Raw genomic sequence first — 24,985 nt, forward strand, 5'->3', positions numbered from 1 at the left:
ATTAAATGCGTGCGGCCATTACACGAGTGTATACGGTATTTTTTTTTTGTCAGCTCTGTGGAAAACTGTAAAATAGTTGCATTCTCTGCAATGCTATGGCCAGGCAGCTGTTGGAGAAGGATTTACCATAAATAAGTGCATGTATGACTTTTTTTTCATTGAGTGCAGTAAAAGTAATGTTTATACCTTCGTGCAGTTGCTTATGTGTCAGAAACTTCTGTCATGTAGCGCAATGGTTGTCTCTTGAAAAATCACCTTACATGGCCTTGAAAGTCTTTTAATATCCTTGAACTTTTTCTTAATTCACTTGCTATATGAGGCCTGTATGCAGTTAAGCCTTATAGACCAGTTTCAATGCCTGGCCCATGTAGCTTGGCTAAGTCATTCACAACTATGAACTGTAACTGTCGGATATATTTACTTGCGACACTCGAGAAGCAGTTCAGCACCCCTTTATGCTCAGATGGTCCTTAGGCAGAAGCAGTCATATGGGATGTCACTGAAACACTCTTGAATAAAGGGAGTTTTGGGTTCTTTTTTTGAAGCATAGGGGGAGTATTGTCATTAAAATGGTAAAGTTTTTTCAATGGCTAGCAGTTGTCAGAACTCTAGACCTAACAAATGCCAAATTAATACTTTTCTTGCAGCAAATTGGGTTTTTAAGTGATGTTTTATGTGTATAACTGCAGTGCCTGCTTGCATATGCAAACGTCACAGCATCTGTGGCTATCATTTCAGTTGCTGCTGTTCATTGTGTGTGAAACAGTGCATAAAGAATAGATGTTTCCCTGTATATAATATTTACTTTGCCTCGCTGCGGTGGCCGAGTGTTTAAGGCGCTTGGCTGCTGATCCTGAGTGCATGGGTTTATTCGGGCCACGGCTGCCGTGTTTCAATAAAGACAAACATATGGTGCCCATGTACTGTGCTATAGTATCAGCACACATAAAGAGTTTCAAGTGGTCGAAATCTCTGTAGGCCTCCAGTATGGCATTCCTTGTAGCCAATGTCGCTTTGTGATGTTAAGCCCGATCCTGTAAATCAAACCAAACCGATATTTATTTTGCTATGTGCAAGTTTTTTTCTTTGTGCAAGTTCCTTTGTTGAGCTGTTCGAACATTTCTGGCCTGTATGTTCTGTTTGCTTCAAAACCAAAATGGGCGCTTCTGAGGCTAGGCAATCTCCTTTGATATCCATTAGCTGATTTTGGTGTTTAAAGAAGCAGCCTATCTGGCCAAGCTATTCGCGTAGAGGGCTTAAGTTCTTGTTGAAGACATAGCCATTGCCTATCACATCCATTATGATGGGGTCCTTGCAGGCTGTTTGGCACTCATTCCCATTTTATTAAAATAAAACTTCCATGAAGACTGTACCTCTTTAGTTCAGAGGGGTGCCGAGTGGTTTATGTGACAGGCATATCAAACAACATTTGTAAATCATTCTTCTGTGGACCTATTAGCAGTGATTTTGAACAGTTTGGGACTCTTTTTGCTTGGTTGTCACATTTTCAATTTGTGTGTGTGTGTGTGTGTGTGTGTGTGTGTGTGTGTGTGTGTGCGCGCGTGTGCGTGTGTGTGTGCGTGCGCGTGTGTGTGCGTGCATGTGTGTGTGTGTTGTGTGAGTAGGTGAGTGGCTAGCAAACCATGATTGTCTATTATGTGAAACACCTAATTCTGAGCTTCATGGTTATTGCATAAACTGCATGCTTTCAGCTTGCATTACGTATGCGGCTATGTAATTATTTCATTGCTTTGGCATATTCACTCGTGTGAAGGTGTGTTAATAACATTTCTCCTCATGCTATAGTGCATTTTCTGTTAAGGTGCTACATTCGCAGCTTCTGTGAACAGGTGTACCACTTGGCGGGTGTGCGTTTTCAAGACATCTGTGCCAGACTTGGAATTATGCAGATGGATATCCAGCTCAAAATCTGGACCTGCTTCGAGCATTCTATTGTCTGCCAAACTGATCTCATGAGGGACCGCCACTTGGACCAACTCATCTTGTGTGCTGTTTATGTCATCACTAAAGTAAGTTTAAGACTGTGTTTATTAAATGTAAGTCTTTTCTTTGGCCTCTGCTGAGCTTGATGCATTATAGAAGATAACATCCAATTTTAGGACTAACACTCTTGTTGCTAAAGTTCGTGGAGATTTCGCGGCATGTGGAAAATATGTCTTGAAGTGGTTGAGTGTTGCGATATGTCAGCACGCTAGTGGTGGTAAGTTGTAATTGGTTTACTCAAAGGGGTGCAAAGATATCACCATAACACATGGGCGAGACACAGTTTATGTAAACACATTAGAGGCGTTCACTTTACTCTCGTCTACATATACATATTGCTTACAGTAAACACTATACAGTCGAACCTCATTATAAAAAAGTCATATTTTGCATGCATATTTGTTTGTTATATCTTATATTCTAATAAAAGTGTGCATACAAATTCCTGCAAGCGAATCTACTAAAAAATAACTCAAAGCTACTCTAATATGGACTACACAAAGGTGTGAAAAAGCACAATTTTTGAATGAAAAGCATTAGTAGAAACAATAAATCTCGCCTTCCATACTATGTTGGAGAGCAAAAATGAACACTCAATTAGAGATGTTGCCTCCATGTAAAAATGGTGCAATCTTGGCCGTGTTGGCGGTATCTGTACTGTTTAGAGCCTGCATTTCTCCTTCTCGATGTCATCGTCGCTACTTGCATCGTCTGCAAGGATCAGCTGATTCCAGAAGAAGCCGAATACGAGCTGGTAGGTACATGATCACGATTGGAAAAAAACAGCGCTACTAAGACGAGACAGGAGAGCAGGCAAACACAGTCAATTTGCTGATTGACTATTTCTTGGTCGGTTGACTATTTCTTGGTTCATGTCATCACAACCAAGTGGCCATCAGCACTGACCTAGTCCTCAAGCGTAACATTGAGAAGTGCTGGTTGACACAGCGACAACGCTAACATGCTTCCCATGAATTTTATGGTGCCTTTGGAGTGGGTATTTAAGTTGTTTTCAGATCTTTTAAGCATTTTTAGTCATCCTAATGTAAGAAACTACATTGTTATAACCAATCGAGTATCAAATTTTGAACTCCCATAGAAGCAAAGCATGGACCAACCAAACTTCGCTTTTACTTCTTTTTATCCGATAATTTTCTGTATACAATATACAGTAAAAGCTCGTCAATTCGAACTTCATGGGACCGGAAAAAACATTTGAATTATCCAATGTTCGAATTACCGAATGGCCTCGAAAAAACTGATAAGAACCATTTATATTACGGTAAATGTTTCGTATTTAGTCGCGTAACGAACTAGCATAATGAACCCACTCAGCCCCGATTTGTGCCTATGAATCTAAAAAAAAAAGAAAAAAGCATTAGTCATTAGCGCGTCCCTCCGTTTCACACCGTCATGGTCTACAAAACTTCTCTTTGCAGCGCGCCAAGATGCTGCGCAGCGATAACGGTGTGTTTATCTTTTGACTTTAGCTCCCACAGAAGGAAGGGGGGTTGTGCAAACCTCCTTTTCAGTATGTTCGTTTATCATGCTATGAGCAACTGGGGCGGGCGCCGTCTACTGCCACTCCTATCATTGGAACGCGTAATAGCAGCAAGCGGCTTTTGAAGCGAACGGTGCTAGAAGCCGGCGTCATGATTGCGGCTGACTAGCGTGCTTTCATTGATGACTGATGGGTAGAAGATGGATGGCTGTCGCAAAAAAAAAAAAAAAAGTTTATCCCATAGTGTCGTTCCAGATAATAGCCTTTCATGAGCGTTGGCTGGGACTGCGCCGACAGTATTTATCCATATTTCCAAATTAACAGGGCTGGAATTAACGAGTATTTAGTTGCGAGCTACGGAGGTCGCGCAGGAGAGAGAGCAGGCAGTCGCCGCCGCGGCCATGCATTGACCTTGCCGCGCCCGCCGTCCCCTCTTTCCAACGCCACCGGCTGCCGCGTCAGTCATGGCGCCATTTAAGTTTTACCCACTCTTCGTCGATGGTTTCACCTGGTTTCACCTGGTTCCATCTTCTGTTTCCGTTCTGGACGTGCGTAGCCTCTAATTATGCCTTCCTATCGCGGAGGTGTTTTTTTATTTTTTATTTATTTATTTATTTTTATTTATTTATTTATTTATTTATTTATTTTTTCACTTTTTGCCGCGTGATGTGCGCGAAGCCGCCCAGACGCGGCAGCGCATAGTTCGAATTATTCGTAGTGGAACCGACTCGCGATCGAATTAACGGGCATTTTTATACACAGATCTCTAGGGAGCTTGGCTGGACCAAGTAGTGTAATTCGAATTATCGAATTTGGAATTAACGAGCTTTCACTGTACAGTGTTAAAGCCTGTAATTGGTTCCTGGGCCTTTGTCAAGCCATATCTCTGGCTTTTAGCCTAGGAATCCATCCAGTGTGTGATTACTGGAAAATTAAACCTGATTCTGACTCTAATTCTGGTTTATACTGAATATTGCAAGCAATTTAACATCAATGGTGCATCAGCACTGTTGAATATGTCATAAAAATCTCGCAGTTTTCATTTGCTTAATTTTTCTAAATCATATTGCCCTTTCTGAGTGTTGGTCTTGGGCATCCTTTGTAAAGTTGAATGATGGATGAAGTGTGCTCATATCTAACTGTGAGTAAATTGAAATTCAGTGATTGTTTTCATGGAACTGTGCTAAGTCATCAAAGACAAAATTTTTGTACTATTCAGGTGACCAGAGTTGACAAGAGCTTTCAGGAGATCCTTCACTGCTACCGGCAGCAGCCTCAGAACAAGAGCCATGTGAGTGTTCCCTCTGTTTGGCTTGTCAGTATGATGGTACTCAAATATTTCCTTTTTCTTTCCAAACACTGCAGGTGTATCGCAGTGTACTTTTGCGGAAAAATCCAACGCACAGCGACAACAGCAGTCGCACAGGCTCCAATTCGAGTTCTCCTGTTCCTGTTGAAAAAGAAGATGGAGGTGAGCCATTACTGTTTTCTGTCACATTTATTTGGGGGGAGTCAGTCTTTGCATTGATAGTTACTACATGTTGCAAAAAAGCTCATCTGGGCCCTGTGGAAATTATGATTGAACATTCAGTTTTCAGCTAAAACTACCTGGTGTCATTGCTGTTGCATGCACAGTGGCACATGTAATTTGTATAGTAAAACTAAACCTCATTCAGTATGGTTTGATGGAGAAGGGATTTGAGAGCAGAATAAAAAAATAAATAAATTGGTTCACAGGAAGGGAAAGGCGCAGTAACTGTCACACTTGCTCTGTGGACACCCGAACCGCGCCGTAAGGGAAGGGAGGAGGGTAGGAATGACAGTGGAAAGAGAGAAAGAGGAGCCGTAGTGGAGGGCTACGGAGTAATTTCGACCACCTGGGGATCTTTAACGTACGCTGACATCGCACAGCACACGACGCCTCTTCGTTTCGCCTCCATCGAAACGCAGCCGCCGCGGTCGGGTTCGAACCCGGGAACTCCGGCACAGTAGTCGGGCGTCTTACCACTGCACCACCCCGGCGGGGAATAAAAAAATGCAAATCAAGTTTATGTACCATATCATGTTTAGAGGCTTTCAACGAAAAAATTGGTATATAAGGCTCATTCTGGTATAAGGAAGAAAAGCTCATCTGGGCCCTGTGGAAGTTATGATTGAACATGCAGCTCTGTTCAGCTAAAATTACCTGGTGTCATTACTGTTGCATGCGCAGTGGGACATGTCATTTGTATTGTAAAACTAAACCTTATCCAGTATGGTTTGATGGAGAAGGGATTTGAGAGCAGAATAAAAACATGCAAATCAAGTTTATGTACCATATCATGTTTAGAGGCTTTCAACGAAAAAAATTGGTATATAAGGCTCATTCTGGTACAAGGAAGAAAAGCTCATTTAGGCCCTGTGGAAGTTATGATTGAACATGCAGCTCTGTTCAGCTAAAATTACCTGGTGTCATTACTGTTGCATGCGCAGTGGGACATGTCATTTGTATAGTAAAACTAAACCTTATCCAGTATGGTTTGATGGAGAAGGGATTTGAGAGCAGAATAAAAACATGCAAATCAAGTTTATGTACCATATCATGTTTAGAGGCTTTCAACGAAAAAAATTGGTATATAAGGCTCATTCTGGTATAAGGAAGAAAAGCTCATTTGGGCCCTGTGGAAGTTATGATTGAACATGCAGCTCTGTTCAGCTAAAATTACCTGGTGTCATTACTGTTGCATGCGCAGTGGGACATGTCATTTGTATAGTAAAACTAAACCTCATCCAGTAATAGTTTGATGGAGAAGGGATTTGAGAGCAGAATAAAAAAATGCAAATCAAGTTTATGTACCATATCATGTTTAGAGGCTTTCAACGAAAAAATTGGTATATAAGGCTCATTCTGGTATAAGGAAGAAAAGCTCATCTGGGCCCTGTGGAAGTTATGATTGAACATGCAGCTCTGTTCAGCTAAAATTACCTGGTGTCATTACTGTTGCATGCGCAGTGGGACATGTCATTTGTATTGTAAAACTAAACCTTATCCAGTATGGTTTGATGGAGAAGGGATTTGAGAGCAGAATAAAAACATACAAATCAAGTTTATGTACCATATCATGTTTAGAGGCTTTCAACGAAAAAAATTGGTATATAAGGCTCATTCTGGTATAAGGAAGAAAAGCTCATTTGGGCCCTGTGGAAGTTATGATTGAACATGCAGCTCTGTCCAGCTAAAATTACCTGGTGTCATTACTGTTGCATGCGCAGTGGGACATGTCATTTGTATAGTAAAACTAAACCTCATCCAGTAATAGTTTGATGGAGAAGGGATTTGAGAGTGGAATAAACACATGCAAATCGAGTTTATGTACCATATCATGTTTAGAGGCTTTCAACGAAAAAATTGGTGTATAAGGCTCATCCTGGTATAAGCCGCATCTGAATTGATGTTCTAGTTTCACAGATGAGCCTTTCGAATCTTGCTCTAGTTTTTAAACTCCTGAATTTAGGTGACTATGACGTACACACATGTTGGGCATCTACGAGACATCTATGACTAGTTTTTGAGGTAATCTTTGTAGTTGTAAGCATTACCTGGCTTGCACCTTGCAAAACACTATTTCCACTTGGCATCTGTCTCCAGAAAATGGCAAGCTGCAGCATCATACATATTTCACTGGTCTGGTGATTCAGAGACTGCAAGTTTCGTGTTACCTTTGCGGTGTAGCCTGTTTTTCTAATTTACAGTAAAGGTCCATTAATTCCACTGCTGTTAATGAGGAAATCTGGATGCTATGCGCTTCCGACATCCACCCTTCTAAGTTCATGGCATTGGATGCTATGGGTCTTGCACCAGTTCATTAGAATGGGGTCGCAAAGGGGGGTTGTATCCAGGTACGACCGGTGTGGCAAGACTTTCCTCGAAGTAGCCCTACTCAGACTTGAATTTTCTGCTTTCTACAGAGGTGCCTGCACATCCGTGATGTGTACACAACAGCATTCGTGATCAAAACTGGATGGCCCCATTTTGAAAAAGTCTGCTGCACATTTTGGGTTTCACCTTTCTCAGCTTCACATAATCCCGTGGCGACAGTGGCTTTTTGGCTATGCATCAAGCGCACCATTGCGGACACTGATTGGTGCTGGTGCACATTTTTCTTTCTTCTGCATTGTGTCGAAATTATGCGCTTGCCATGTGCTGTTCTCTCATTGTGCAGCAAAGCCTGCCATACAGTGCTTGTTGAGGAGGCTCGACTGCTACAGTGTCGCAATTGAAAGATTCTGCAGGGCCTTTGACATTATGTGGCAGTCCGATCAAGTGTTGCATTGAACGCACAAGCAAGTGACCACTGCTCAATTTTTCATCAGATAAATTCACCCTGATTCGATTGATCCTTGTACGTTTTTTGGGGGTCATTTATTACTTTGGTTTTGGATCATTTGAGCATATTTTCCAGTTCCTTGAAATTCATTCAATTACCCGCAGTGGTGTTGGGGTGGTTAGGGCGCTTGGCTTCTGTGCCCAAGGTTGTGGGATCAAATCTCGGCCGCAGCGGCTGCTTTTCAATGGAGGTGAAAAGCAAGGAGCCCGTGTGCTGTGCGATGTCAGTGCATGTTAACTAACCCCAGGTGGTAGAAATTAGTCTTCCACTATGGCGTCTCTCACAGTCTGAGTTGCTGCAGGACGTTAAAACCTATAAACCGAACTGAGCAAAAATTTATTGAATTAACAAGTTTTTACTGTAATGTGCTTTGCTAACATAATTTTCCAGAGAGCAGTGAGGTCTCCAAATTGCTCTGCATGTATAAAGCAGCCCTTTTGTTTGAATAAAGGCTCGGTAGTGAGACATAAATTTTTACTGGGCTTCAAGCTAGTTCTTCTCACTTTGAAATTTGAGTAGCATGGAATTATGTCAATGTGGAGGCACTCAGGAAAGCCACCTGTAAAGCTTTGTCTGTCTCAGAGGTTGTCACAGCTGCTGAGCCCATGTGTATGCTTTTGATCCCATTAGGATTGAAATTCATTGCCCATGGTGTTGCTTTGTGGCTAAAAAACCTTTTGTTGCTTGCGCATTTATAGATGCCAAATAGCTAATTGCAAAGCTAGAGGTGTGCAGAGCTCTCTTCTCACTCCTGGTTGGGTTACATTTGTGAGACAGGCCACAAGCAGAAAAGGAGGAGGAAACAAAGTGTGCGGTGGCTCTACCAAGCATTTTGCTGCAGAATGTTTTCATTGTGACCTGTGTGATAGCTGGATTTCTCCATGCTGCTGGCTGGGATGAATGAACCTCTCAAGTCAAGGTTTTGGTTTGTGCTCATTGTTGCACGTGCGTACGCAGTGCTGTTCTACAGCAGATTCTTCTTTGCTGCCAAACCACCATGATATTGTGCCGTCTCGATGTTTAGTACTGTAACTTTTTTGTTGTGCAGACTTTTTTTAAGTTGTGAGCACATAATCTGGCTACTTTAGTCGGATACAGTTCAAGAAATAAGTCGCTTTTTCCCCTTTAATGACTGCCCTGCACCCAATAGTGTCAGCCAATTCTCTTGAGATCGTGGATAATCCCCTTAGACCTGCTGGCTAAGCAGCGGAGGCTGGGCATGTGAAAGGAGGTCCCCTACAGCTTAATCGGATTATAACCGCGGTGTCGTGAAAACTGGTTGGTGCCACTGTGTGATATATGCGACTCGTTTTCCTTTCTACTTGGGTGCACATGTGCTTGCATAACAGGCGCACTGTTCATAGCAATCTGTTTATGAAAGTCTGTCTGATGATTGCTCATGTAACTATTGTTTTGAATGCATGGCACAAAAAGCAGTTTGGACGAATTTCACTATTTTATTGAGGTAATGGAAACTTGATGAAGGGATGATGTAACTGTTGCTCTCCATAATCAAGTGTTTTTGCTTTCAATCTGTGAATTGCAGATAACAAAAGGACAGAGCACTTGAGCTCCACGCGATCATCAAGTACGCTGCCCTTGATGCTTCCAAACAGTCAACCTCCGACACCAACTCGCTTGGCTGGCACGGCTACGCAATTTGAATTTGATGAACGCGGAGACATCATCAAGTTTTACAATGAAGTAAGCTTTGTGTCTGTCTAACAACATTGATTATGGAAAGAAATACCTACCTGTATTTCATTTCTGAGTGAAAAGCTCCACTAAGCCTTCTTTAGTTGAGTAGCAGGTCAACACTTGTTTCCTAATAACCTGCAGAGAAAAAGAATTAATGCTTACTGTTAAATTGTTAATAAAAATGGTAGACCCTGAGGCGAGATTGTGTAACTATTATAAGAATTGAAGATGCCAGCTGTCAAGTAACAAATTGCAAATACTTTTGAAAAAAGAACTGGTGGAAGCGGTTTAAAGAAGCTAGGCTTTTTGTAGGTGTTTTTTTCTTCAGGGTGAAAGAAAGTTGGCATTATTGAAAAAGTACCATACTCACACATCCCGACTGAAGTGGGATTTGATGTACACTGGGAAGTAGAGGTTTCTGAATGTCAAATCTTACAGATTTGAATAATAAAAGTTGGTTATCAATTAAAAAGAACCTTTTTGAACATCACTACTCATACTACAGTAGAACCCCACTGTTGCGTTCCCAGGGGCTGCATTTTCCCAGCAGCTGTGTTGTGGCAGAGTCCCGGCATGACTTCCAGAGTTCCTTGTGCTAGAAGCCCCGCTGTTATGTTGTAAACTTGGGGACGTTCGCGCATGATGCGTCGTGAACGGGCACTAAAACCCAACCCGAGTGACAAGTGCCGACTGCCGTGTTTACATTTGAGGCAGCTTGGCTTGGCTTGGCCTAGACTGTTCAAAAGTTTAGTTGCACACCACGCGTGGTGGGCCTTTGCATGCTGTGTAATGTAAATCATGTTTGGGCAGTCTGCACCATCATCAGCAGTACCAACGGCTTCTTTTTTTTTCTCTCTCCTTTTGCGCTTTGCTTATCTTGGTTCTTCTGTTGTTAAAGTTGTCATGTGCTTCGTGCTTCGTCACACCGCTTCCCTTTGCAGTTGGCTTGAACGGGATCAATTTTCGTGCTTGCATACTGCATGCGATCCTGTTCGCGCAAACTGCGGACATGATTCTTTTATGTGGACAATGCCATTTGACCTCCACTGCTCTGACCATCGACGAGATCGTGGCCGAGTGTGTGTGTGCGCACAACAGTGGCCCCATTCACCCATTATCAGCATAATTTAGATCCCTGTAAGGCTTATCAGGCATTAAATAAAGTAGGTGGAATTGCGTAGTAATATTAATTCTAAACCTGGTTATAACGAAACTAAAAAATGTCCCTGATTTTTTATTACATTTTTATGATATGCAGTTTTTGCATGAACATTCAAAAAGACAGCACAAATCGGAAAAGCAATACATGTAGTTCAAATCACAATGAAAATATATTTACAAGAAACCCTCATTGCTCACAGGCATAAACATGAAGAAACGTTTAACAATCAGTTGGTTAGCATAAGTGCAATAGCATCCACCACCACATCTGCCATGGCTCACACAACGCAAGTAAAAGCGGGGTGGGAGACTGGGGGAGTGTTGTCGAGGGCACGAAGTGAGGAGAGCATGCGTGGTAGTGCCGCTGCCACCTCTAGAGCTTGGCCGGCTGTGAAGGCACCTGCGTCTTCATGCATGTTCCTGCTCTCAGGCTGTTCGCCACCAATTGCCCCAGGTAACAAACTCTCCACCTTGCGTCGCCAACACTGCCTGCCGTTCCCATTCGTGCTCTGGAGTTTGTTCAGCAAATGGCTGGCGGCAATGGGCGTGCATTCTTCGTCTTGTGTTTTTTTAATGCGATATCATCAAAGGCCTTGTTACCAGGGCCCTGGTGGCGGCGCCGTTGTGAGTGAAAATCGTGAGCATGGTGCTGGCAGGTGGTAGCTGGGAGCTGAAATGGCTGTGCACTGGTTAGACCAGGGTTTCCTGACATTACTTCTGGCAGGAGGGATCAACTTGGCCCTCTCCTTTCATATGGGAGCCATGCTACCCCTAGGTCACACAGGAATGTTCATACGGCTTGGCTGAAGGTTCATGCGGCCTTTATATGTCTGGTGATAGCCTGCGCTATCGCTAGCCTGCGTAATTTTTTCTATGTTCCGTTATTTTTCTCTGCTTTTGAGCATGAACTCTTGTAATACCGTGTGCTGTGATGTTCTAAAAGTGAATGTACCAGAGACTGCTGTGCTTGTCTTGGTCTTGTAGACGTGCCGATGACGCTGGAGCTTTGTATTGTTTCACTTGTGGTCGCTCGTACAATCCCGGCTTGGCGGAGGCGAAACACAGAATATGTTTGTGTTGTGCAATGTCAGCGCATAACAAAGGATCCCGGGTGATTCAAGATAATTGATTGTAACATACATGGCACTTAGAACGTTAAACTGGGCTATTTACATTTATTGCGTACTGCAGCCTGATAGCCATTGTGTGTGACTACTACAGCTGGCATTGCTGAGTGATGTGATTTTGTGCATTCACAAGACTGACTGCTCTAATAAATTCAGAGGCCTCTCAGTAGCCCGCATCTACTAAATGCTGAACCCATAGCTACATTAACAGTCATGGTTGCTCAGTTGCAATATGCTATCTATTCTGGCGATTACCTGCCGCCACAGTTCCAGACAAGCATGCACCGAGGTAGCTTTAAAAAGTGGCGCTTGATCCACGTGCCACTGCAAACTCCAGTTAGGTACAAATCACTTCTTATCCATAATTATGTCAAGTTGGCTTCTGGACTAGGCTTAACTTCACAGATATGGCGTAATAACAGTGGGAAGCTGTCTTTGTGCACACATGCCGCAGCACAACTGGGGCCCACCAAAAACTGATCACAGCAGCAATGGCGCTAAATTCTCTAATAACTATTGTTTTTTTTTCTTTTATACGTTGGATTTTCTTTTTAAACGTTGGCACTGGCACTTCGTTTTCGCTGTACAAACACGAAAAAGTCTTTGACTTGTACACCAGGAAATGTAGTATATACCTGTGCCAAATTCTCAGTTTCCTGCAGAAAGCTGCTCCAAAGTGACTGCCTAATCACATCTCTGAAGGAGTTTATCTAATGATGTCATGAAGTACTGTTAGGTGGCCAGCACAATGAAAGAAGCAGTGTGATGGTACATCACTAAAGGAGCTTACCGAATGATGTGAGCACTAAAGGCCTTGTGTAATAGAGAACCCGGCATTTATTTATTTATTTAAAATACCCTCAGGGCCATACGGCATTACAGAGGGGAGTAGTTATATAATGTAATAAAAATCAAAACATAACAAAACATAACAATTTGAGCATAGATTTACAAAATGTTGCTTGTTATGCATTTTCAACTGAGGCATTTTTGAAATAAACAGTGGTCATTGGTTAGTGCCAGTGATACGGGTAGGTGATTCCACTCGTCGGATGTACGGGGTAAAAAGGAATGAAAGTAGGTTTTTGTTCTGCAGAATGGTACTCCTTTGTGGGCGTACCATCCGGGCTGAAACGTACTGTGGGGGTGAAATAAGTTCTTCGCGCAGGTGAGAATGGTGGAAAATTTTATGAAAAAGACGAAGACGAAGTGTTTTGCGACGAGACGCGAGGGATGACAGACCGAGGCTGGCTTTCATGCTGGATACGCTTGCTGTTCTGTTATAATTAGAGAGGCTAAACCGTACAGAAATGTTTTGGATCATTTCCAGTGAGTGCGTTAAGTTTTGCTGGTAAGGATCCCATATTGATGCTGCATACTCTAGTTTAGGTAATACGAGTGTCTTGTAAAGTAGAAGTTTAAGAGAAGAAGGTGCTTTGCAAAAGTTACGACGAAGATATCCAAGTGTTCTATTGGCGTTGTTAACATGGGTAACATGAACAGCCCAGGTTAGGTTGCTAGTAATGTGAACACCGAGGTATTTATACGAGAATACTGAGTCTAGAAGCATGCCGCTAAGGTGATAGGAGGGCAAATTAGTAGTCACTCTACACACATGCATGAATTCGCACTTGTTAACATTGAGGTCCATCAGCCAAGATTTACACCAGGTTGAGATGGAATCGAGTTCAGATTGAAGAGTTAGTATGTCGCTTTCGCATTTTATTTCCCTAAATATTACGCAGTCTTCGGCGAATAGGTGAATGTTAGATAAAATGTGGGAAGGTAGATTATTAATATAAATAAGGAAAAGAAGCGGACCGAGTACGGAGCCTTGAGGGACACCAGAGTGAACCATACTCGGATCCGAGGTGAGGTCATTAACAGAAACGAACTGTTAACGGTTAGTAAGGAAAGCTTCAAGCCAGTTGAGAATCTTTGAGTCGAGATTAAGCTTCTGTAGTTTGTACAGTAGTAAGCTGTGGCACACTTTATCGAACGCTTTGGCGAAATCAATGAATACACAGTCTGCTAGTGAATTACGATCAAGAATGAGATGCAGCTTGTTAGTGAAAGATGCAAGTTGAGATTCACATGAATATGACTTGCAGAAACCGTGTTGAGATCGCGAGAAGAAAGAGTTTGATTCTAAGAAATTACCTATGTGAGAAAACAGGATGTGTTCAAGAACTTTACATGGAATGCTGGTGAGCGAGATTGGCCGGTAGTTTAGTGGAGAATGCTTGTTACCTGATTTGTGCAGTGGAATAACCTTCCCGACCTTCCATGTGGCTGGTAGCGAACCCTGGTCAAGGGATTGCTGGCAAATATTTGTTAGTATGATGGAAGAATAAGCACTGGTATACTTTAAAAACTTGGGGTTGATTAGATCGCAACCCGGAGCGGTGGATATTTTTAGAGAGTTAATCAATTTCACAACACCATCAAGGTCAATTGTAACAGGGTACATGGGCATATAACCGAATGATTCTGTACTTGGAAGAGGGGAATTAGTGCAGATAGAAAAATTGGATGTGAAAACATTGTTTAACACTGATGCCTGAAGTTCGGGGGGGGGATGCTAGTGCCAGTATTGTCAACAAGATTTATGCTATCGCTATTGCTTGGGTTAATAGTGCGCCAAAACTTTTGTACGTCCGTGGATAGCATTGATGGAAGGGTAACTTGTAAAAATGTATTCTTTGCCTGTTCTATAGCTGTTACGTACCCGCGCGAAACTGTTTTATAAGCGTTCCAGCGGTTGTTGTTAGAGGAATTTTTTTGCGAGTTTATACAGGCGCTTTTTCTTGTTAGACAACCGGTTGATATTTGCATTGTACCAAGGAGCGTTGCTGTTAGAGGTAATCTTGCGTGTTGGTATGTGCCTAGCTGTTAAGTCTTTAATTTTTGCTACATACAAGTCCCAATTGGATTGAACGCTGCGGTCGTTAAAGTCTTCCAAAATGTTTCCAAAAATATGCAGAGCTCACTGTTTATGGTGCTAAAGTCAGCCTTATTGTAATTTTAAATTTTTTTTTTTCTTCACATTTTTCGGAGGAGAAGTGTTAATTTCAAAGGTTATGAGTGTATTGTCGCTGAGACATGGTAGGTAAGTAATTTTGGAAACGAATGAAGGTTGCATTGTAAGTACTAGATCAAGAGTGTTTGAAACAGTATCTGTTGTTCTAGTGGGTTCTTTTACAAGTTGCGTAAAGGAGAAAACAGAGCATAAGTCAAAGGGAGTCATTAGCTAGTGTAGAGCATGGATAAACAATAAAGGGGTCAGTGTCCCATGTAATGTTTGGAGTATTAAAATTACCGACTAGAAACATTGGTGACGAAGGGTAACGAGATGCGGCCAGGTTAATTGCATCGTGTAGTTTATTCACAAAGTCAGAAGGTTCAGATGGAGGACGGTAACAAACTCCAACTACAGTCGAACCCGGATATATCGAACTCGAAGGGAATCGCGAAATAGTTCGATATATCGATAATTCGATATACAGAAATCGCCTTGTGACGGCACTTACGATGCGAAAAGACAATACCGTATTTGTCGCGTAATCGACCCACTCGCATAATGAACCCACCCTCCACTTTTGCACCCGAGAATTTGAAAAAAAAAAAAAAAAAAGCGTTAAGGCCAGCTCGCTCACATGCAAGCGACTAAGCCATCTCGGCGACGAGCGGCAGCGACAGAGCTAAAATTTTCAAACTTGGAACTGCGTCCCTCTCGCCGCTCGAGCCACCGCGGCAGCTCGAAACAAGGTTTCTGTGTCGCCGCAGCGGCAGAAATCGCGAGCATTTTCGCTTGCATGTCGATGGCGCGCGTCAGTCCGTTTCGGTCGTCTCATCCACAGCTCATTGGCAGCGTGCCAAGATGCTGCGCAGCGATAACGTCAGGGGCGCGTTTATCTTTTTATAGCTCCTGCGGTGGAGGGGAGCGAACTTGGGAGAGTGCCCGTGATATGGCTTGATTGCACAAGCCTGGTTCGATTTATCACGCCGCGCTTGGGGCGGGCGTCATGATCGCAGCAGCTGACCGCGTGCTTTCGTTGATTCATATAGGCAAGGATAAACGATAAAAAAAAAAAACGGCCGCTTTTTAACGTCCGCAGCCTTCATATCTTGCACTACGCCGCGCGTACAGCACAGCAATAAAAAAGAATGACTACCGCAAAAAAAAAAAAAAACAAAAAAAAAAACACACACACACACACACGGAGAGAGCTGCCGCTTCTTAACATCCGCAGGCGCCATAGCCAGGCGTTTGTCTGAAAACGGGCTGAGCTGGCTTGGCGCATGCGTAGCGCGTGCTGAAGGAGAGAGATAGCTAGGCAAAAGAATGGGCACACCCACGCACATGGCTTGCAAACGTCATGTGTTGGCGCGCGGGAAACGATAACTGCAGATGCGCGCCTTTAGGGAATGGGCGCGGCGCTGCCCAGACCAGCCGTCGCCGAACTGTCGCCTTTCATTCCTTCCGCGCATGGCTTGAAAACGTCACGCGGCAAACGGCCAAGGGTGATGCGATCGTCTTTGGAGAAGGCACACTTCCAGTGCGTGGTGCGGAGTTCGATATATCGAATGACCGGTGAAATTGAGTTCGATATATGACGCGGCTTTCCTATACTTTTACATGGGATTTTCAAGGGGATATTCCGTGAGCTCGATATACCAAAATTCGATATATCCGGGTTCGATATAACCGGGTTCGTCTGTATAAGCTTCTGGTTATTGAAAGCGATGTTAGCCCAAATTAATTCTAAGGAACTGGGTACCTGAATGCATTGTCATTGCAAGTTTTTATTGATGGCTAAAAGAACATCGCCTTCCTGCCTGGTTGTGCAGTCACAACGATAGAAAGAAAACTTTCGGGCGGTCGGGAAAAGTTCCCAATCGTTAATTTGTGGTCGAAGCCAGGTCTCTGTTAGTACAATAATGTTGGCGTTAATAGTATCAATGGCAGAGGCTAATTCGCTACGTTTGTTGAGGCTGCTACGGATGTTGCAAAAGAGAACGTGTGTGTTAAGTAGGCATGCTCTACTTCCCCTCTCGCTTTCCTAACTGTCGTCGTGTGACGATGCTTCCCCGTTGCAGGTATCTGTTTTCTGTGGCGTCGTTAATTCGGTGATGCTGTCAGTGGAAGCATCGTATGTATACAGTTTATCGTTCACTGTTTCTTTGTTGTAACGCAACTGGAAATTCGGTGCATCTGGTAAGCTTCTCGTGAATGCAACTAGCTTGGTTCTGGCAGTGCGAGTGGCAGGGGAGTAATCTTCAGAAACAGTTATCTTCTTATCTTTCAGTTTGGTGCGTGTTCAAAGTACGTGTTCTTTAAGTTTGAAGTTGTTAAATTTTACGATGATGGGACGACATCTGGAAGGAGAATAATGGCCGAGACGATGCGCACATTCTATCGATAAGTCGGGTAAATTATCGACAATGCCTGTTAGGGCTTCTGTCACCCTTTCTTCAGTTTGCTGCCAACATTCGCGTGAGTCAGGAATCCCTCTAAAAAGCAGGTTATTGTGGCGCGATCTGTCCTCCAGTTCATCGAGGCGAGATTGCAAAGAATCGTGCTGTGTTGACAAGGCTTCCAGCAAATTCTGGATACCAGTCGCCTTTTCAGCAAACTGGTCAATTCTTGAATGTGGCCAATTTGGTTTTCTACGTTTTTCTGGCTGGCTTTGATTGCTTTAATGTCAGCGACAAGTTCAGCTTGAATCTTTGTAGATTGGACAGATCGCGCATGCACATTTTTAAGAAGGTTGAACACAGCAGCCATTTGTTGGGAAGGCTCGTCCGGTAAAGACAGGCTTTAGAACGCGGTTTTAAAGCGAGTGTTGGGTCCCGGATTTGTTTCCATGTCACCGGAACGTAATAGCAGGAACAACGTTGAAAAGCATTCACAAACATTATCAAGGAACACTCCTGGGCATGGGAGCAACAGCAAGCATCTATTACTGCTTTTCTTAGCATAGAGAGAAAGAGGCTTAAATACCTGCGGAACACAGAAGCGTGGTACGTAAGACATGCTGTCGACGTTGCTCTCGTGCCCACTAAAGATGCCCTCGTGTTGCCTGTCGTTTAAGTAGGCACCAGGAAAACACGATATCGTGGATGACGTTGGTGCGTAGTAGGTCATGCGCGATGATGGAAGGAAAACCACCCGTAGTTGGTCATCAGGATACGCCCCGTTGAAGCTATCCTCTTGTGGTGTCCGCGGGAGAGCCGGACCGAGTGGTAAGGCATGGGCCGATGCTGACATGCACAACAGGAAACCGAGGAATGCCTACGGAACACAGAAGCGTGGTACGTAAGACAGTCGACGTTGCTCTCGTGCCCACTCTGACTGATTGGTGACTAAATAATCCCGAGATGCATTAGTTCAGGCGGAGATGTTGAGTGGTTGGTGCAGGGTGGGACATTGCTCGTAAACTCCATACCGTACCATCCTCCCATGATGCATCATGAACCAGGAACCTGGATTAGTGGTTTAAGAACCATAGTCAGGCCCTCTTAGTGGTTATGCTGCATGTTTGATATCATTGCAATAATTTATGTCTGTATTACATTGTATTTTTTTACAGGTTCATGAACTTTTTCTTCTTCGTGGTCAAGAAAAATATCCACACAGTGTCTGGACTAGCTTCTTTGAAAATGCTTTCAATACAAAAATAATCTGCATGTAAAAGAAGGCTAATTGTATTTCAGATAACAATTAGCCCATTAAAAATTAAGGAATATATTGTTGACTGCTATAAATACTATATATCATTTTGTAGTTACTGTCCTTGTGTGATGAAAGACGTGTTATTGTTTGTTTGTTAAAGATGATGGCTGTGTGGTTAGGTGTATGATTAGGCATTTTTGAAATTATGGCTTACAAATGTGGGTACTGAGCTTTTTGTACAGGGAATGTTTCATCTGCCATTCAAACTCTGGTCCACAGGTCACCTTTTTTTCTTGGATTTGCTTGTGGAGGGCTTTGGGCTGTTTTCATGGGCTGTTTGTAACCTAAGGAAGTTGTAACTATTGTTTTTTGACGTGCTTCATTTGCAGATCTATCGAAAAAGGATGACCTCATTTGCCATAAAATTCTCCCCGGACTCAAGCAAGGTATCTGCTTTCTTGCACTATACATATATGTTACTAGGCCACCTTTTGCACTGTAGACTGGTGTGAATAGGTGTGTGAATTGACAGTAGCAATAACATTGCCGCATCTGTTTTTAGCATACACTCATATTAATGCTTCTGGATCTGAATGGGACTTATTGCAGAATGAAAGTGTTGGTTTGACACCACTGCCACGAGCCAAATGTATGGTCAACTCACCAAGGCGCCAAGTTTCACACAACAGGAAAGTGTTTGTGTCGCCACTCAAAGCTGGCTGCTATCCTGTGTCACCCAAGCACCATACATACCATTTCAGTCAAAGCCCAGCCAAGGTGAGCACTCTTTCTAAGGCAGTCATTGCAGTACAGTAAGACCTCATTTTTGCTACCCTAATTGTTTGAAAATCTGGATAATTTGGTATGCCAGCGAGGTCCCAGCCAACGCCCATGCAAGTCATGGCTTCAGATGCTTGTCAATTTGGACTCATCCAGGCTCATACTGGTTAATTCATACGGGCTACTTGCAAGGGACTATGGCAAGTTGTGGAAGTCTTATCAAACGATCATACAAATAGCCCTCCTCAAGCCTGAATTGCATTGTGCGATGTTGCTCGCACAGCTCTGGGGCATGTGCAGTGATAGGTATTACTACATTCACATTTCGCTGCTGCAGGAGAATGCAGTGGTGAAACGGCTGCACCAGGGTTGGACCGGGCTGTGTCAGTGCTGTGGCCCTTTTCGATTCCAATGACGTGTTGGCATGCTTGGAAACGGCTTGTAGCTGAGAAGTGTAGCTGTGGCATGCGAAGCATTCCAGTGGGGCATTTGCGGTGACCAATTTCACCCTACACAATTTGTGTGCCTTAGAACAGTCCTTTAGGCCATATCGGATAAGAAAAGTAGGTGTGAAATGAAGGTGTTGAAGCCATATCGCACTGTTGTATGCCTTAGAGCACAGCCTGCATGCTCTCTTGCGGTATAGTTTCGTTCTTGTGCATTCAGTTCTGTGTCCTCCCTTCACTGCATGGATGGGATGGCATTGGTACTGAAATAAAATTCACATTGTGCCTAACAACATCGAGCATGAAATTCCTTCGGCATTCTTGTGAAAGCACGCTTCAAATGCATTTTTGGATGTGACCAAATTGTAAACATATTAAAGCATTAGAAAAAATTCTCTTGTGCAGCTTTAATGAGCTTCAGATCGGTCAGGTGTTGTTGATCTGTTGAGAAGAGAATATTCCTGCCAAAATCATTCCATTGTTTGTCATTCAAATGCAACCATTTATAAATCCATCCTAGGCCCGGGCATGGTGGAACCAATATGCGAGCACTAAACACGTATCATCTTCCTGAGTGAGCAGCATTTGAATGGAATTCATTTGGCAGTGCTGCTCTCTTGGCGTTGCAAAGGAATGTAAGGCATGGTACCAGTCTCCCGAGTTGCCACTTTTTGCTGCTTATCCTCCATGGTGCACCACTTCGTACCCCTTCAGAATAATTAGAGGCAATACTTCCTGGGGGCTTTCTAAGTCAAGCATATGATACTTGCATTTTGTGCACATTTTTCGGTCATATATTTGTTTCGGGAAGGAACAGCAGTTTACATTAGATAGCAAAATACTGGAAGTAGTAGGCGAATATGTCTACTTAGGACAGGTAGTTAACCGCAGATCCGGACCATGAAAAGGAAATAACAAGAAGAATAAGATTGGGATGGAGCGCATTTGGCAAGCACTCGCAGATCATGACTAGCAGCTTACCGGTATCACTCAAGAGGAAAGTATACAACAGTTGCATCTTGCCTGTACTCACCTATGGGGCTGAAACGTGGAGGCTAACCAAGAGAGTTCTACTTAAATTGAGGGCAACCCAGAGGGCTATGGACCGAAAAATGGTAGGGGTAACATTAAGAGATAGGAAGCGTGCAGAGTGGGTCAGAGAAATAACTCAGGTTACCGACATACTAGTGGAAATTAAGAAGAAGAAATGGGCATGGGCAGGACATGTAGTGCGAAGAGAGGATAACCGATGGTCGCTTAGGATAACAAACTGGATTCCAAGGGAAGGAAAGCGCTAGCAGTGGGCGGCAGAAAGTTAGGTGGGCGGATGAGGTTAAGAAGTTCGCAGGGGTCAAGTGGATGCAGCTAGCACAGAACCGGGTTAAGTGGAGAAATATGGGAGAGGCCTTCGCCTTGCAGTGGGTATAGTCAGGCTGATGATGATGATGATATTTGTTTACTTTTCACTGTGAAGATTTTAAAAGCGCTGTAAAGATGTGGGGTTGGCGATTTTTTTTTTACTGCAATCGCAGTGAAAATTTGAACTTACGAGCTCTAAGAGTCAACATTTTGCCACAACCTTCCTTGTTTTACTGCTCTAAGGACAAAACCTTGCTCTAAATCAATTTTTGCTCCTACTAAAGCACGAACATCTTAAAAAACGCTTTTCTTTCCACTGTGGAACCTGGAATTTTTGCTGCAAGAAGCCTGCTGCTAGTTTCAAGAATGAAAATAATGCAGCTGCGTAGGTTAGGTATTTCATTTTAGAGCTTCATTCCAGCCCGTGATGACCAGCTAGCTTTATACAGTTCAGTTTTGAGCGCTGACTGGAATGTCGCTGGTCTTCCTACCCTAACCGCATGTCGCCATTCCAGCACGGACTCATTCCCCTCTTTTCTGCTCCCTTAGTTTCTCTATTCTTCCTGAGTGCCAAAACTACATGCTTTGTCGCACAATTTGTGCACTGAAGGTGCATGCTTCTTGCATGCTGTCCACTGCTCGTGCAGTAGAGCTTTCTTATACAGTCGAACCCGGATATATCGAACTCGAAGGGGATCGCGGAATAGTTCGATATATCGATAATTCAATATACAGAAATCGGCTTGGGACGGCACTTACGATGCGAAAAAACGATACTGTATTTGTCGAGTAATCAACTCACTCGCATAATGAACCCACCCTCCACTTTTGCACTCGAGAATTTGAAGAAAAAAAAAAAGTGTTAAGGCCAGCTCGCTCACATGCAAGCGATTAAGCAATCTCAGCGACGAGCCGCAGCGACAGAGCAAAATATTTCCAACTTGTTGGAACTGTGTCCCTCTGCCGTATGAGCCACCCCAGCAGCTCAAAACAAGGTTTCTGTGTCGCCGTGGCAGAAATCGCCAATGTTATCGCTTGCATGTCGCACTCTGTTCCGGTCGTCTCATCCACAGCTCATTTCTTGGCAGTATGCCAAGATGCTGCGCAGTGATAACGTCCTGGGGTGTTTATCATTTGATAGCTCCTGTGCGGCGGGGAACGAACTTGGCAGACTGCCCGTTATGGCTTGATTGCACAAGCTGGTTCGATTTATCACGCCGCATTTGGGGCGGGCGTAGTCTACTGCCACGAAATCATTGGAAAGCGTGATAAAGTAACTGCAAATGCTGTTTGAAGCGAAAAATGCTAAAAGCCGGTGTCATGATCGCAGCTGACCGCGTGCTTTCGTTGATTCATACATGCAAGAATAAATGACTCCCGTAAAAAAAAAAAAAAATAATAAAAAATAAAAAAGCCACTTCGTAACGCCATATCTTAAGCTACTCCACGCGTACAGCACGATAAGAACAAATGACTCGCAAAAAAAACAAAAACAGAATCTGTCGCTTTTTAACTTCCGCAGGCGTCATAGCCACGTCAGCCGCCGTGTGCAGAAGGTTCGCAACACACGCTGGAGAAAGCGTCCGACGTTCTGTCTGAAAACGGGCTGAGCTGGCTTGGCGCATGCGTAGTGCGTGCTACTGCGAACAAAGGCCAGGAAAGAGGAAGGAGAGAGATAGCTCGGCAAAAGAATAAGCACACCCTTGCGCTTCACTCTGTCGCGTTTTTCCCCTCTCGTTCCCACCGGTTCTCTCTGGTTCATTCACGCACATGGCTTGCAAACGTCACGTGCTGGCGCGCGGGAAACGATAACCGCAGATGCGCGTGCCTTTGGGAAATGGGTGCGGCGCTGCCCTAGCTGATTTGTCCCCTCTCATTCCTTCCGTGCGTGGCTTGAAAAAGTCACGCGGCAAACGGCTGAGGGTGATGCGATCGTCTTTGGGGAAGGCACACTTTCCATTGCGTGGTGCGGAGTTCGATATATCGAACGACCGGTGAAATTGAGTTCGATATATGATGCGGCTTTCCTATACTTTTACATGGGATATTCAAGGGGATATTCCGTGAGTTCGATATAACCAAAATTCGATATATCCGGGTTCGACTGTACAGTTGAACCTGGGTAATTCGAATTTTGGTTATATCGAACTCGCGGAATATCCCCTTGAAGATCCCGTGTAAAAGCATAGGAAAGCTGTGTTGTATATATCGATTGTTAGAACTGATGCTTGGGCGAGTTGGTATGCCATTTTCTGAAGAACAGCGCGACTTGGACAAGGACGGAAGGAAGACAACACGGACAGGCGCTGACTTGCAACTGATGTTTATTGCTAGGAATGTGGTAATATATATATCAGGCTCCAAACAACAAAAGAAAACACAGAAGCGATACACATTTGATTTTACACTTGAAAACACGTGTGATGCCACCAAGTGTATAATCAAATGTGTATCGCTTCTGTGTTTTCTTTTGTTGTTTGGAGCCTGATATGTATGTTACCACGTTCCGAGCAATAAACATCAGTTGCAAGTCAGCGCCTGTCCGTGTTGTCTTCCTTCCGTCCTTGTCCAAGTCGCGCTGTTCTTCAGAAAATGGTATATATCGAACTCCTGCACCACATACTGGAAGGTATGCCTTCCCCAAACACGATCGCATCACCCTCGGTTGTTGCCGCGTAACGTTTCCAAGCCACGCGTGGAAGGAATGAGAGAGAACAGTTCAGCGGCGGGTGGCCTAAAGCAGCGCCGTGCCCTTTCCCCAAAGGCGCACACATCTGCGGTGATCGTTTGCCACGCGCCAGCACGTGACGTTTGCAAGCCATGTGCATGAAGGAATGAGAGGGAATTGGTTTGGCAACAGCCGGTACAGAGCAGACACAGCCAGTGTAGCCGAGTTGTACTTGAGAGGGGAAACAACGTGATAGAGCGAAGCGCAAGGGTATGCCCATTCTTCTGCTGAGCTTTCTCTTTTCCCTACCTCTCTTTCCCGGTCTTTTTTCACAGCAGCACGCACTACGCATGAGCCGACAAGCCAGCTCATCCCATGGCAGACGTCTCTGACGCTTTCTCCAGTGTGTGTTGGGAACGCTCTGTGCACAGCGGGTGACATGCGATGCTCGTCTTGTGTTGTCGTGCTGAACGTTCAGCGTAGCGCAAGCTATGATGGCTGCAGACGTTAAGAAGCAACAGGGTTTTTTTTTTTTTTTTGAGAGTCGACCATCCTTGTGCTGAACGTGCAGCGTACCATAAACTATGGCGGCTGCGGGCGTTAAGAAGCGGCAAATTTGTTTCTTGTTTTGTTTTTCTTTTGAAAGAGTCGTCCATTCTTGTTGTTGGGATGAATATGCGACGTAGCATAAGCGATGGCGGCTGTGGACGTTGGGAAGCGGGTTTTTTTTTTTTTTTTTTTTCTCTTTTTTTTTTTTTTTTCTTTCTTTCGAAAGTTGTTTATGCTTGCATCTGTGAATCAACGAAACCATGGGTCAGCTGCAATCATGACAGCGGCTTTTAGCATTGTTCACTTCAAACGGCATTTACCGCTATTGCGCTTTCCAACGATTTTATGGCAGTGGACTTCGCCTGCCCAAGTATGGCGTAATAAATCGAACCAGGCTTGTGCAATGAAGCCATCTAGGGCACTCTGCCAAGTTCGCTCCGCGCCAGATAAACACGCCGTGACGTTATAGGGAACCAAAGCTGGAGTTTGCTCCGCGACGCCAGCACTCGGCTTCCAGCAGAGCGGAGAGGAACTACAAAATCTACGCGCATCTGCGCCGCGCTGCGCGCGGCTGTCTGCGGAGTCTACGCAGCCCGCTCGCTCGGAAGCGCATGCTACAGGCAGTCGCACGTGCACGCGGAGCGAGAGA

General features: G+C 44.0%; 1 protein-coding gene across 3 annotated transcripts in view; it reads left to right on the forward strand.

Annotated features, from left to right (window-relative positions):
- Nucleotides 1-24,985, forward strand: part of LOC146205275 (retinoblastoma-like protein 2) — a 114,047-nt gene that overhangs the window by 75,426 nt on the left and 13,636 nt on the right. For all 3 annotated transcript variants that reach the window (XM_084589934.1, XM_084589936.1, XM_084589935.1), the window contains 6 exons: nucleotides 1,851-2,030; nucleotides 4,725-4,796; nucleotides 4,871-4,976; nucleotides 9,419-9,576; nucleotides 18,924-18,980; nucleotides 19,144-19,311. In XM_084589934.1, coding sequence (XP_084446060.1) covers nucleotides 1,851-2,030; nucleotides 4,725-4,796; nucleotides 4,871-4,976; nucleotides 9,419-9,576; nucleotides 18,924-18,980; nucleotides 19,144-19,311 — 741 coding nt within the window. The remainder of the gene's footprint in view (nucleotides 1-1,850; nucleotides 2,031-4,724; nucleotides 4,797-4,870; nucleotides 4,977-9,418; nucleotides 9,577-18,923; nucleotides 18,981-19,143; nucleotides 19,312-24,985) is intronic.

The sequence above is a fragment of the Amblyomma maculatum genome, chromosome 1, assembly GCF_055883805.1.
Source record: "Amblyomma maculatum isolate TAMU_Amacu chromosome 1, ASM5588380v1, whole genome shotgun sequence".
NCBI lineage: Eukaryota > Metazoa > Arthropoda > Arachnida > Ixodida > Ixodidae > Amblyomma > Amblyomma maculatum.